The sequence below is a fragment of the Rhea pennata genome, chromosome 15 (assembly GCF_028389875.1).
Source record: "Rhea pennata isolate bPtePen1 chromosome 15, bPtePen1.pri, whole genome shotgun sequence".
NCBI classification, from domain to species: domain Eukaryota; kingdom Metazoa; phylum Chordata; class Aves; order Rheiformes; family Rheidae; genus Rhea; species Rhea pennata.
The window spans coordinates 8,941,135-8,956,146 of NC_084677.1; the positions used below are offsets into that span (position 1 = coordinate 8,941,135).

General features: G+C 35.7%; 1 protein-coding gene across 3 annotated transcripts in view; it reads left to right on the forward strand.

Moving 5' to 3' along the window:
- Positions 1-10,437, forward strand: part of CPPED1 (calcineurin like phosphoesterase domain containing 1) — a 51,902-nt gene extending 41,465 nt beyond the window's left edge. For 2 of the 3 annotated variants that reach the window (XM_062588675.1, XM_062588674.1), the window contains exon 5: positions 8,023-10,436. In XM_062588675.1, the coding sequence (XP_062444659.1) occupies positions 8,023-8,255 (233 nt within the window). In that variant the 3' untranslated portion in view covers positions 8,256-10,436. Of the gene's footprint in view, positions 1-8,022 lie in introns of all 3 variants that reach the window. The other variant, XM_062588672.1, reaches the window with a different exon arrangement.
- The last annotated feature ends 4,575 nt before the right edge of the window (positions 10,438-15,012 follow it).

A 15,012-nucleotide genomic window follows, 5' to 3' on the forward strand; every position in this document is an offset into this window, starting at 1 on the left:
CCAAATTCTCTGCAGAGTTCATGGGAAGAAAAGAAGGGTCTGTACTGTACCCATTACATATTTATTATTCATATTCCACTAATTTAGCCATCTTCATTCTCTTACAGTCTCATTTGCTGAGAAAAGCATTTATTTAATTGAAGGCTCAGTCTAAATAAAGCATGCTACTGATTGCCTATGCTGATTATTCCAGGCATTCTCTTTCTAATTTGGAAAATCTACTTGCTTTTCTGAGGGTTTATTTTTATATTGGTAATATTCTTCCTATATTTTCACACCATCCATAGCACTCACTTGAACAGTCCAAATTGAGGCTAGGCCGGCCAGTCACAATTTGGACACAGAAAAATCTGACCAAAAATGTTTTTTGTAGGTTAGGAACTAGAGTTGGAAAACAATGACTTCTGAATTAATTTTTTTTTTTTTTTTTTTTTTTGGAAGCAAGCCATGAAAATGAGCTTAATTATAGAAATTAGAGTCAGATACCCTTGGAATTTAAACTAGTTCAAGTCTGAATTCTTGCCCAGTCTCATCTGTTTATGGGAGAAAAAAAACTGTTTTCTGAGTACATGTTTTCTTAAGAAATAACTTTTAGTATTTCAAGGTAAGTATGGATACATTATTTCTCCATACTGTTTTAACTTATTTGGAATTCTGAAATCATTGTATATAGACTGCCTTTGAGCCTGGGACTCAATCTGTATTTCTTGCATTAACTTAAATTATTAAACATCAAATAATGGCTACAGGATTTTTCAAGAAGTTAGGAAAACAGCTATACTTCACAAAATCTTATGATCTGATTGGATATATATATCTTTTTTTCTTGTCTTGGTTACCTAGTCTTTCATTTAGTGAGGTATTATTTGTGATCACTTCAGTTCTCACTAGTATTGTCATATACAAAGTTATGCTATAATTCTTTTATTCCTGTAAGCTATTGAGCTCTGTCACTGTAAGACTTTAGACTGTCAGAAGCTAGAGACCATGGACAGAATGCACAACTGGTGCGGGACATCTTGCCACAGAGTGAGTCACTCCCTCCCATCGATTGAAATCCCTGTATGGGGCCCTCTGATGGGTACAACTACTTCAGTAGTGTAAGCTTTGGGAGAATACTTCTGAAGAGCAGGAGGAGGGCAAACATAGCATTTAGTTTTTAAACTAGAGATTTTTTTTAAATGAATAAACTACTCCTTAAACAGACAAGTTGGTCAAGTAACTTACTTACTTTTTTAAAAGTGACTGTCTGCTGGTCCACATCGAAGGAGGTAAGCCACAGTCCCATTGCCTTCCTGCTCCAAACAGAGCTGGAGAAATGCCCCATCTTCCATGTTCTTGCACTTCTCTTACTATAATAGCAGTACAGTACTAAGTAAGGGAGAAAAGTCCAGGAATTATGGGAGTGCAACTGAACAGTAAGGCAGGGCTGGGATGTAATCGCTCTCATAGGAATTATACACATCAAACAGCTAAATGCCTTTGTTCTCGTACAGTGCAATTATGTCAAAATCATGCTGACCTCTTTTCCCTGGTGCTGCGAAATTGTTGTTCAGAAGGGTTTCTCAGAGTGATAAGGTATAATTTGCGGAAAGAAGACGCTGCAGTTTTAAATTTCTGTAAAATAACCCTACCTTCTCCTGCTAACAGACAAACTGAATTCTTTTTGCTATTCAGCATGTAGTTTCTATTCAGATAATGAACCATTTTCTGATCTCATTCTTGTCAGAAATAAAATCTTCACCATGCTAATAACACTAAGATAGCTAAAGTTCCCCCCCCCCCAAATTCTGGTCTTCTGATTTGTGCATTTCCTCAGAATGTAATCTGACTTCTGTTTAACATGAAGTTTTCACGGTATCACCTGAAAGAGATGGAAAATATTTCATATAGGACATAGTTTCTTTTAGTACATAATTCTGCTTTGGATTGTTTTCAGATTCAGATGTACTAGGTGGTGTTCATCACTACAAAGGATAACTTCTTCCAAAGCAGAGCTACTGCAGTATACTTGGACATGACAGCAGTGTACCTACATTTGCTCCTGAGCCTGGTAGTCAGAGTCTTCCTTTTTCTGTACCAAACTTTTCTGTGAAACACCTAAAGCAAATTTCAGTTACTCATTTGTATCTCCTTTCCCAGTAGGTCAGTCAGATAGTTTAACAGCATCCATTATACCATCTCTGTAAGAAGAGCCTTTGTTAATACAGCCTGTTGTTTCCGGTTACAAAACTGAAGAGAGCACCAGGAGAAAAAGAGAAAATGGGAAATGCTGATAAAAATTGTCATCTTACCAAAGCTGTTGAACTCTGAGAGAGAAAAATCAGTAAGAGCTTGTTTAAGTTCCTGTAACGATTACTTATTTGGCATGTTCACTTTAGAAAGCAGACGCTGGAAATATTGGGGGAGGAAAAAAAAAATCAGTATTTTTTTAATTTGCTTTTGAGGTATCTACTCAACAAAAACCACCAAGTATTTTTACCATGTTTTTCACTTGGAAAGTGTGTCCAAATTAAGGTATGAATTTTGTTTGAAATTTGAGGGGGAAAAAAGGTGATTTCTGCTTTAAAAGCACTCTTTATGAATGAACAGATAGATAGCATCAAACATAGCACACTGAATTATGTAAGCTACTAATTGCTTTCCTCAGCACCTACCTGTTGCATTATCTAAATCACTGCGTAACCTTACAATCTAAAAGGATACCTAAAGGGAAAAAATGCAATGTATACATTAGATTACCGTAAAAACAAACTATTTATTAGCTCGCTTCATGATCAAGTTAACGAAGAGGCTAAGGTTTATCAACGTTTATTACATCTCTTCAGATGACATTTATTTACACATAGTTTTTGAGTATTTCATACATCTTTCTTTTGTATCAAAAGTTTTCCCAACTGCTATTTTAGAAATCAAGAATTAAAAACAGATCACTGCTCTAGCTACTTTTTATGAGTAGAGACTGTACCTTTTTGTGTATAGCTGTCTCTACTGAATAGCATTCAACTGACCCAAGCATATCTTAAAGCAGGTTATTATGATAGTGCCTGCAAGGACAAACACTGTGTGTTTCTCCCCAGGGTTTAGGGAAAAAAGGGGGTTTGGGAGGGGTACTAATAATTTGACAGTATTACTTCAGAAAAACATTTGAAATGAATAAATAAAGTTTGAGTACATACATCTTAAGATTCTTTTTATGTTTAGGATCAAAAGCAAGAGCAAAGTAAATTGCCTGCTTGTCATCTTAGTATTATTGCATTGACTGGTTCAGATTTCCTTCTTATGCCAACTTACAAAAGTAAGTGGAATGCAGCTGAGTGAATAAGAAAGTATTATTGGAGAAAAAGCAACATCAGTTAGACTTCTATTAATACACAGCAGTGACCTTTCTTTTGTTCAAGATGTAATAGACTGTAGCAGAACAATAAGTGGAATTAACACTAGCACTGTAAATAGAGAGTACCTGAAAGCTGAAGTCTGGGCAAAATTTTCACTAGGTGGTAGCTAAAGTAGATACTAAATTCTAGCAGAGGCTGGTCTTGAGAGGCTAGAACCAAAATGGCATTCCAGCACTGAGCACTTCTTTAGTGGAATTAGTAGCTAAATGACATGTACTGTAAGGGGGAATTTGGATGAAGAGTATCCATAAACACCGCTACTTTGGAATGAATCTGCCTCACACAGCCAACAGGATATAAAAAAGGGTTTAAATCACATCCTCTGTGGTCTGAGGTATCATGTTTTGGGCTGCTTGGGCACTGCTCTTATTTTAGTTCTGTACCAAAATTAACTTCTTGAGCGTAGGCAGTTAGCAGATGTTAAACATAATTATGGTAAAGTTGCAGCATCTGCCGAAGAAGAAAAAAGCTGCATGATTCACAGGCCTTAAGTTTCTACCTGGTGTCTGCTGGTTTTAGGCTGAAAGGTTACTAAGTCTAGAAGGGGTTCCTCAAAATCTTCTTCTGAATCCTCAAAAATGGGGAGGTAAGTGTTTTTCTTCTAGCATAACTAAAATTGCTGTATTACTTTTGCATCCTCTATTGTGTTCCTTCAAGTTACACTGAAACTCTGTCTTGGGGTTTGGTTTACATATATGGCGATACAAAGTCTTGACTTTTGTTCCTCTTTTTAATTCCAAAGACTGAATTCTGTGGATAATGGAAAGATGTTACTTTAAGAATGCTGATGTTTCTGGTAAAAAGAAATATCTTGTTTTCCTTACTAAGCACTTATGTCCCTTACTAAAGGATAGTGTGACATGGGTTTTCATCTCACTATAGTTTTATGGTTGCTACTTTTTTATAAGTAAGTTTTTTTCACGTACTAGAATAGCCTTGCTTATCTGCAGAAAATATAAAATATTGAAAAGAACTTACATTATTACAGTAGCACCGTCACCTACAGGAAGGTAGTACACGTGTCTGCAAATCCAGCTGGTATAGTAATCAGGCAGGCCAAACAGTGCCTAAATGTTGAATTCCTGGTATCTTCATTTAGCTGTGACTTAAATCTGCAGGTAAAGAACAAGATACAGTAAGGTCCATGCTAGGGGTTTGCCTGAGAGTGGAATCTAGAACATTGCTGGAGCTCATAGAGCCACCTTACTCAGAGGCTGCAATAAGCAGCTCCATCTACCTGATCAAGACTTGTTTATTTAAGTAAGTACATTGCCACAAAGGAAGATTCATCTCACTTCAGCAGCTGGAACTGTCCTTCACAAAGCTTCCTCCAAGTTCAGTTTTGTGCTCTGTTTTGGAAGGTAAGAGCAAAGAACGCCCAACTACCACCCCCGTAAGCAGTTCTAGATGGGCACTTATCTGTCGCTATGCAAAAAGGAATGTAAGATTCACTGGAGACAAATACAGCCTAGTGATTTGGATATGTGTGTGTTTATAATGAGAAAGAAAGAAATGCTGAGTTCTGCTGCCAGAATTGCTTAAGTATTTTACATTAAACAGTCACTGTAATAGCCTGCAAGATGGTAGGGAGCTGAGAACTGATTCCACATTTTCAAATTATCTGTAGCATCAGTTGTAAAACAAACATCCTTATATTATGATTCTAAGGATCCAGACAGTACCTAGAAAGCATAAGCTCTTTAAAAGAATGGTAGCATATAGAAGCTCCATGGCATAACGGACTCTTCATAAAGTACTGTGATTAAAAACAGAACTGTTTTGCTAGGTTCCTGCAGCTGAGTCAGAACAACCTCTTGAAGTTTATTATGCTGAATTACAAATGTAATTTTTGCACCAGATAGGTATGTTGCACTAAGCAAAGAGTAGCACTGATGACTGCCTAGGATGACTTTCTACAAGTTCTACCTGACATTAATCTTCATGTGCCACTAACATGTTATTTCATTCTGTTTTCTACTTTCAGTCATTTGATATTTACATAAAGTTGGGATTGTGATATATCAGTACCTGTGCAGATTTTACCAAGCACACAGCATAGAATTTTATTTTTGGCTTTTCCGAGCAGAAGTCTTCCTGTATACAAAAATCTCACATGGCTGAACACCCTCATACATACCACACATCTCAGAGAGCCAGGGCAGTGGGCATCTTCCAGACAGTCAGCAGCAGATGACAGTGGCTCCTCAGAATGCCAGTTATATTGCCAGTACCAGCAGCCCTCAAAGCTCCATCAGCTGTGAATACACTGTAAAAATAAAGTGAGAGTCTGTGGATTTGAAAGGCCAAAGAACTGTGAATCATTTTTATTTTACCAGGTTAACACAGGCTAATTTCTACTGTGCTGTTAGACACTCAGTATTAGATGTGGGAACTGGAAAGGTAATTTAGTTATAAGTGCCTGCATATTTTAAACTGGGCTTTGAGCTTAGTGTGTTGAGCAAGACCCTCACTGTGTGCTGAAAGAAAGAATGCCATGAGGGAACACCTCACACTGCCCTGCAACAGCTAGCGGCTGCCCACGTGTATCCCAAGTGTGACTGAACCGTCACTCTTCCACGCTACCCTACTCTGGAACAGCCACGTCTTTAGAGTATTGTTAGCTTATTTATTTTTCAATATAACTGTGTTTAGCAAGGTTTAGCATTTATAGATTATTACCAGCAAGTATTTCTCTATCATAACACAGCAGTTTTTCAGCCAGCATAGCAAACTGTATGGGCCTACTTCCCCTTTTAATATGAAAGATTCAATTAGATAGTCACCTTTGATAACCTGCAGGCCAGCTAGTCAAATCTGTTATAGGATAGTTGTTGCATTTTTTGAATAACTCAGTATTAACCTAATATATTCCCAGATGCTTATGCAGAACCATCAAAGTAAGTGCCTATATGACTAAGGAGCACATAACCTATTGAATTTAAATAGAAAAAAAAAAATACTTCTAAATCATGTAGGTACTTTTGAAAATGTCACTGGCCTTTATTTTGTCATCAATTGTATCCTAAATCAACAGCAGGCTGAAACTTTTTCTGTAGCAATTTAACATATAAAATTCATTTCCACGAATGTGTTACTTATCTGATAATAAGTAACAAAATTTCCAGTATTTTCAGCCATCTCGTCCAGTAAATTTTCTATTTCAGAACAGCACAGAATAGGAGTACATACAGCCTCAGAAAGAAGCTGTGACAGTCTGACATAAAAGAATCTTAGATTGAGCACACCAAAAAAACAAAACAAAGAACCCCCACAAAACCTCTGTAAAAACTGCTCTTTATACTTCACATTTTTCATTCTCCATTTACATGAAGTGATTTGCACTGTATTTGAAAGCAATACACATTACCAGTAATAAGATGTAGAACTGCATTCCAGTTTGATTTATTGTGACATGCATCGGCCTTTTTTAAAGAATAAAAAAAATTAGATCTTGCCCAAATAGATTGCCACAAATACCTATATTACGATTCTCCTACCTAGAATTAAGTTAGATTCTCAACTCTCTTGTTAATAGTCTTTCAGATTCTGACAAGCAAGCTAAGTACTTAGCATTAGAATCATATATATGAACTTTTTTTTTTTTTACTTTTATGATTCATAAGACTAATCAACACTTAATTGTTTTGTAGTAATAAAATCATTTGATTAAGATGTATAAAATATCAAATGAGGAGAGGAGTAGTGTGAATTTGACCTGTAAAGGCAATCAGAAAGGCCATTCAGGAAATCAGAACAGAACAGCCTTGTTTGTATCCCACACTAGGTAAATGTTAATTCATGTGATTACTGTGCTTAGCTCTTCTTGCAACTTGTCAACCTTTCCTTCTTGGTTGTTCTCATCATTCTTCCCCTCCCCACATTATAATGTGCAGCTTCTTATGCTTAGAAGGTTTCTTTTATGTATCATCTGATTTGTTTTCTTATTCAAGGCATCATCTCTGATACATTCACAGTATCTCTGCGGAACAGATTAAAAATTATCTATCATCTTCTCAATTATGTTTGTTTCTTTTGGCTTTTTTTTTTTTTTTTTTTTAAGGTCACTTGTCTTGAGTAAACAGGCTTAAGCTCTCCTTAGTGAATTTTCTCCACGTTAATTGACAAATACAGCTATATGATGCTTGTCTTTAAACTCACCTTTCAGAACCACCATTCTTTAGCCAGTTATTTATTACTGTGAGGTTTTTTAGTTTTGTTTTTTGGGCGGGGGGGTCGCTAATTATAAAGAGTGTTCAATTCTTTCTGGCAAAAAGGAGTAGCAAGATGACAAACATCTTTCTTACAGCAAACAAAGTAGTATGACTCCAATAACCCTAAAGAGAGCTAATGGAGCAGAATGTTATTCTTTTACTAATAATTATTTAGGAGGCAAGTTCAGGTAATCAATCAATCAGGTTCCTTTTGATTTCATAGTTAACGAATCATTACAAAAATGAAGGTAAATATGGCATCTACAGCTGTACTTGCTAGAGAATTTTCTCTACAACACTCAGTGGCTGTGTTAGCCTTAGCATATAACCTCAACAGCATCTTTTACTACAAATACTTTTTATATGTAACTGCCAACTAAACACATACTCTTTTTTTCTTTATTTTTTAACAGGCATTAAAGCTGTATTTTCTGGACATTACCATAGGAATGCTGGAGGATCCTACAGAGGATTGGAAATGGTGGTTTCATCAGCAATAGGATGTCAGCTGGGAGAAGATCAACACGGGCTTCGAGTAGTTGTTGTCACAGCTGAAAAGATTGTTCATAGATACTACAGTTTAAATGAACTGAGCAGCCAAGGAATAGATAAAGATCTTGTGGATATGCTTGCTAAGCAAAATTAGGCTGTATCAAGTCCCTTTTAATGCAAGTGGTTGATGTGTGTTTTTCCACATTAAACGAATAGGAAATTTCAGAAGTTTCCACAATCTAAAGATACAGATTTCTGATTGTGCACCATGCCCCAACACAACTCTCTATTTGTTTTGTTATTTAGGATTTAAACAAGAACGTTGTTGAGATGTTTCCCCTTTAGAAAATGAGACCTCTGAGTAAATGGAAAAATAGCAGAACAAATACGGTAATTTATCCTTGAAAAGGACTGTTCTAGGACATTTTATTCTGCTTCTGGACTTTTGTTACAGAGGAAGTATATCCAAGAATAAGAGTAGTTGCTTCTAGATAACCCTGCAGTTCAAGTCTATTTTAATTTGATATTTAAGTCATTTTAAAATCAGTAAATTTAATCATTTCTATTACACTGCAAACAATAAAGATGTGCCATGTTTTTACTCCAGAGGGACAAATCTAAAAACTCAGTGAAATCAACAGACTCCCACTGACTGTTAACAACCTTTAGATCAGTCTTTGTTGTTTACAGAGGTCATATTTTCTCCCATTTTCCATACTCAGTCCTTCAGATACAGCAGCAATAAGAGAGAAAACATACTACATTTTGCAAAGTCACAGCTTGGGTTTTCATTATATCCTGATTTTATGTTATGAAACATCTATAAATGATACTAATACAGATGCCACTGACAGAAATTAAACATGGAACAATTATTTTCCTTTTGAAATTTAACGACCATTCAATTAGCATATATTATTGCCCTGTTTTCAAAAGTTGGAATGTACAGAGAAAATATTCTCTGCAGAAAACTATCATCTTCAGTAGTCACAGTTGATCCTAGACACGTGGAAAGCTTTGGTTTCTAAATGCATTTTAAGAGTGCTTTGTTGTAATATTATAGCCAATGAATGTTAAAACCCTGTAAAGGGCGAATTTTCTTCGTTGGAATAAGTCTAAAAAAAACAAACGATAGCAAATATGTCTGATTTGTTTATTGTTAAATACAAAAAAAAACTGCCTTCATTTAACTAACACATACCTCTTTTTTTACATTCATGTATTTAGTTGAACATATTGTAATACCTGTCACACACAGGTTAGCCAACAATAGAACTAGCACTGCTTTATAACCTGAAGATGGAAGAACACAAATAAGACTGGCCAAAAAAGTAATGAATCACACACAATCCCCCACCTGCCAGTCTGATACAGTAGGATACTACAGAAGTTAACAGATGGTGAGAGAGGTGATATACTATGCCAAAGCTTTAGTTTCATTACATTTTAGGCGCAACAGTTTAGCTAACAAGACACTTCAACATTTATCTGTGGGGCTGGTGAGATTCTAAAATTAACTCTGTAAAATTTTGGACAGTTGTTTTCCTGAAAGAGTGAAACAGCTGTTCCTGTAGACAGACAGGACCAAATGTGGGCTACGTTCCCATGCTATTGCCTCAGCATAGGTCATGTTTGATTCAAAAGGAAAGGATTCTGCTTTTATTCTCCAACTAATTTTGCTTAGCTGAATGCTTTCAGTCTTACTTTCAAGGACACATCTGGGAACTGAGAACTAGATACTTAGAAATAGGTAGATACGTAAGTACCAGTTCATTGGTAGTTAAGTTCCCATTATTTCTAATACTTTTCAGAAAAACTGGCTGTACACATACATGTCCCTTAAGTCACAAAGTACTTTTAAAATTTGGTCTTAGTATACAGGAGCCCTAGTAATCACAGCTAATTAACAGTTTGTTGAAGTATCTGATGCTACTGTATGTTTTGCGTAGGGAAGAACAGTCTCTCTGACTTAAATCTTTTAACTGTGAGTTTAAATTTTAAGACTGAAGTAGTATCTGAGGGATCTGAGCTAATCTAAGCATGCCATGTTCTCTTTACTCTGGCACAGTATTGTAAATCAGAATGTACGAAATGTTTTAGCTGCTTTTTAGTATGCCTGTTTATTAAAGGATATAATTTTAACTGAATGTATGAAGCTTGAGAGAGCCAAACTTAACTTCAGGAGAAAGTCTTTCTATAAATACGAAGATTTTAATAGTATTTGCACATAGTACTTGCACAATTATTCTAAAAATAATTTCAAAGTTATGATGTATTAATATAAAAAAAGAAATGTTTTATAAACAATGTTTCATGTTTTAGAAATAATTCAAGTTTTCTCTTTTATTTGTGAACAGCATTTTATCATTAGAAATTCAGTGATGTTTTGTCATGAAACCACCACTTAAGTACAAATCTGGAGTTCAATTAAAAAAAAAAAAGTTGCTTTCTTCATATCCCAAGTATTTCTTTTATTTAGTGATTTCTAAGAACACTTTGTTAAATTCATTTGTGAAAATAATATCAGATTTGTCTTCAGTTTTTAGCAAACAAAATAAGCATTTATCTTTAGTTTGTAGCTAGCTTTGTAAGACAGCAAAGTCGAGGGGCTGTTTTTCAATACTTTTTTTCAGACTAGCAATACTAGGTTTTGATTTAGTATTTATAAATAGTAAAATTAATGAAAAGCGAAAGGATTGATCTATGCCTTCAGTCTCACAGCTACTGTATACATTTTAAGATCATAGTGGTTTATGTTCAGATTCACCCATGAACAATGCTGAAATCAAACACCCATGTTCCACTCCTTCCAGTGAGCTGGAAACACCATGCCACTGTTGCTGCATGTTCCCTTCTGCAACCAGAGGTGGGATTTTTCAGATTTGCAAAAAAGGCTGTAATGAAATCCCACTGTCTTCTGTTCAGATTTCACTCTAAAAACCAACTTCTGCAAAAACTTACTTATTCTTACATAGGTAAGTTTAAAAACAATTGTTCTAGTACGATCCTTGCTTAGCTTCATCTGAAGTTTGACAAATCTTTAATTAATGGATTTTCTGACTATCAAATTCCAGAAGAATAGTCCTACTATGGCCTCCAGTATTTCCAACTTGCTGCTAGTGCAGCTGCTAAGCTCATTAGCCATATCCTGGAGGTATTTTTGCTGTTGTTAGTTATACAAATCAAAAGGTATTTGATGTGCAGTCAAACAGGAAAAATACCATGGGCAACAGGAGATCAGACAGGCATCTCACCTACCTGTCTTTGTTGCCAAAGGCTCGAGATGGCTTCCACCTTCATGCAACACTGCTAGATGTGGACCTACTGTACCTCTGGGCAAAAGCAGAGAAGATGATAGATACAAGCATGTAGAGCCAACCTTAATTTTCTATGTGGTTTAATTGAGAGAGAGAGGTCTCCAGTGGCAGCGATGGCAGCAATTCTATTCAGCAGTAGCAGTACTGTTAACAGATCTACCATACCTTCTTCAGTGGAAAGATCCCTGTGTTTTACCATGCTCTTCAGAGATTATTTCCTGATGTAGGCAGGTCACACCTTCCTTTTAGTTGCTTCGCACATGACAGCAGTACCCCTGCCATCTGTTGTAACAGTGCAAAAAGTCAGTTATTTAAAAGCTCTATTTGGGTTCCAACAAATTAAACTTTCAAATTCATATATAGCTAGTTCACAAGATAACATAATATGTAGGTAGATCAGTATTTTATGTAGACATCTAAATGTTCTGAATATATTTTCAGTGGCCTTCAGAAAGTAATGAGTATCTCAATTACAAAAAACTGGCATCAAGCTTTTACCAAATATTTTAAAATCACAGTAGAAAGTAAGAAAACCCATACTACACTGCACTGTAGCTTCTAGGTGATTTTTTTTTTAATTCAGCACTTTTATGAGTATTTCACTGTATAACTAATAGAAAAGGTATCATGAGTTACTGGAATGCACATAAGGCCTACATTTCTGTCCCACCTGGGGACAGGTAAGCTTTACAAAGTAATTTACTCTCTATTATTGTCTCCTGAATTAGATGGCAAAGCAAAAATACCCAGGGATAGTATTAAGGACTTAACGACAAACGTGATTAGCTTCACTGGAAGAAAAAAAAAACACTCAAAGTTTTATATTTGAAATATACAAAACATTTGTCTTGGTTCTCACCTGGCAAGTTTTCAAAAGGAAGAAAATTAAGATGTCAGTGATGAGCAAGTTGCTTGCATAACAATTCATAGCCCAGTAGTGATTCTGACAAATACAACACTAGTTAACATGAGGGAATGGCCATCAGCAGTACTGCAAGCTTTTCTACCCCGTGCCTCATTTCAGTGAAGTAACAGTTCCTAGCACTAGTGCAAAGGGAGCCTACCATTTCATTTGTGCTCATTTTGCTGCTGCCTTAGTTTAATGAGCGTGGTCAAAGTTAGCACACATATTAGATTTTCAAATGCCAGAAAGTTTAAGACATTCAGAAACTAAATAAAGTTACTTCCCTTGCAATTCACATTGTTTTTAAAAATTTCTGATTTTGAATGACAATTCAAATGCCCTAAAATAGCTTGGACCCAGTTTCTAAATCGAGTGGATAAGTACAAATATAACTTAAGATGAAAATGTGGCCTCATTTATGTAATAGAAATTGTGGGAAGAGAACACTAACCACAGTGCATTACTGAACATTACTGTATGAAGCAAAGTGTTAGAAAAACAAAATGTGAATATGCTTTTTTTTACCAGCATAGAAAAGTAAAGTAATACAAAATATTTGTCATCTAAGCATAATTAGCTAATTTAGGATTAGTACTGAAGCCTTAACTAATTAGAAATGGCAGAAGTTCTCATGGTCACAAAGCTTCATCTTGTTTATGTAGAGAAAAATAATTCACATTGTGTTAAATTATGAAACAATTCACCTATGGAGACACTAATTATCATTTAAGAAAAAAATCTCTTGATGCTGAGGACATACATATTTCTGTATCTCCAGCAGGGCTGATAACTGTAACTCCTTGTCAGTATACAACTAGCTTTAAAGCAAAATGCCACTAAAACTTCAAACTGCTGATGAAGTAGAGAGCAACTGAGTCCTCAGGCTCTTCTCCAGGCTCAAGGCCGAGGAGGAGAAGGAAAAAAAAGAAAAAAAAAATCAAGTGACCACAATTCGCCTTGGTTTCCTGAAAGCAACTAAAAGGCTGGCATAAGCTCTGGTGACTATAATTAAATATGGAAAATTCATATTAGAACATCAGAACAACCCGTGAAAGTAACTGAATACCACATAATGAAATATGATCTGTGGTGGAAACCTATGAACAAGAGGCAAGTTTAAAAAAGAGGTTTTGGAGAACAACATTGGTTTGTCAGTTTCATTGTAAGCAACAAATTTAAGAACCCTCTCCTTGCCAATCTTTGAAAAAGTTCAGTAAGTCCTGAATAAGTGCTTTAATACTTTGCATACTGCCTGTCTTTAGTTCATTTGGTTCCAGGATCTAATCTTGCAAGTTCAAATAGATGCAGTATTTTGATAAGATTAGAATATTCAACTTCTGGAGATCACAGACAGAAAATAAATGCTTGGTACCTTGTAAAAAAAAATATTACATTTCATATGGGGAATGGGCTCTCACAGAAGTGAAGTCTCTTCTACCATCTCTGTTTGCAAGGTCACCGTCCTATGTTCACTCTTACTCAGTGCCTGTGTTCATACCTCAACATAGCAACTCGTTTTCAAAAGTCTGTGGTTTTCTAGGTATTATCCTCAAGTAGCTGAGTTTTATTCTGCTACGAGAACAAATAATTTGAGATGCATCTAACAAAAGCAAATATACAAAGCATTAAACACTGAAGATTTCACTGCTTAAAAATTCAGTTCCTCATTCTATGTTGTCATTGTACAAGCTATTGAAGACTAATGCATCATTGTTTCAGCTAATCTTAATGCTGTGGATAAGCTTCTTTCTTTAATGCTCTCATAAACCTTCTTTTCAACTGCCACTTGAACACAGTAATATCCTTCAAAGTGATACATTTACACATGTATTAGTTACCAGAAAGCTTGCTTGCCAAAGAAACCCTGACATCGCCTATTACCTAATGAAACACATGCTTATGTCGTAGAAATATCAGTTTGCATTAGGAAAATTACAGAGAGGGAATTTTCACTTCAATAATACTCTGCAATCACTAGAAACTTCTTTGTCTATCTACTCTAACCTGATATATGAGACATCACATCATAGGTAGGTACAGGAATGCAAAACCAGGAATCGGGGAAGTGTGTGGTTTAGTCTGCCACTGTCCCAGTCCTGGTGGCCATGAATCACAACCCAAACACGTAACATCCAGCAGAGGGATGGCAAATACGAGATCTCCTGAAAAAGAATTAAATACAATAAATCTTTTTATGGCCTGCCATGTAAGACCTCACTGCTGCACCTCCGTGCGCCCAGAAAGCAAGCAAGCATGTGGCAGCTTCCACATCCACCATGTTTTAAATTTCTTCCACCAGGATTTTAAAAAGATAATAGGTGCTACTTGCTTCATGCAACTAAGAGCAGCGTTACAGCAAAGAGGTCTGAACAATGAAACATTTATGTGGGGGGTTTTTTGAAATGTTTTTGATTGTATGTTTTAACATTTAAAGTGATTTCTTATTATTACAGATGAAGGACACACTAGGAATTCACATTGTAATCTAATTCTAATCCCATTTTCCCCAACATAAAGGGGTTTTATTGTTTTTTAGTCATCTGAAGGTTAGGAAATTCCAATCTGATGAATATGGCCACAGAGCTCTCAGACATATTTTCCTTGGAAGACACTCCATAAAAACTGGGGAGAAAAAAACATACAATAGAGAAAAAGCATTAGAGCAGAACACTAAATCAGTCTTTTGTCTA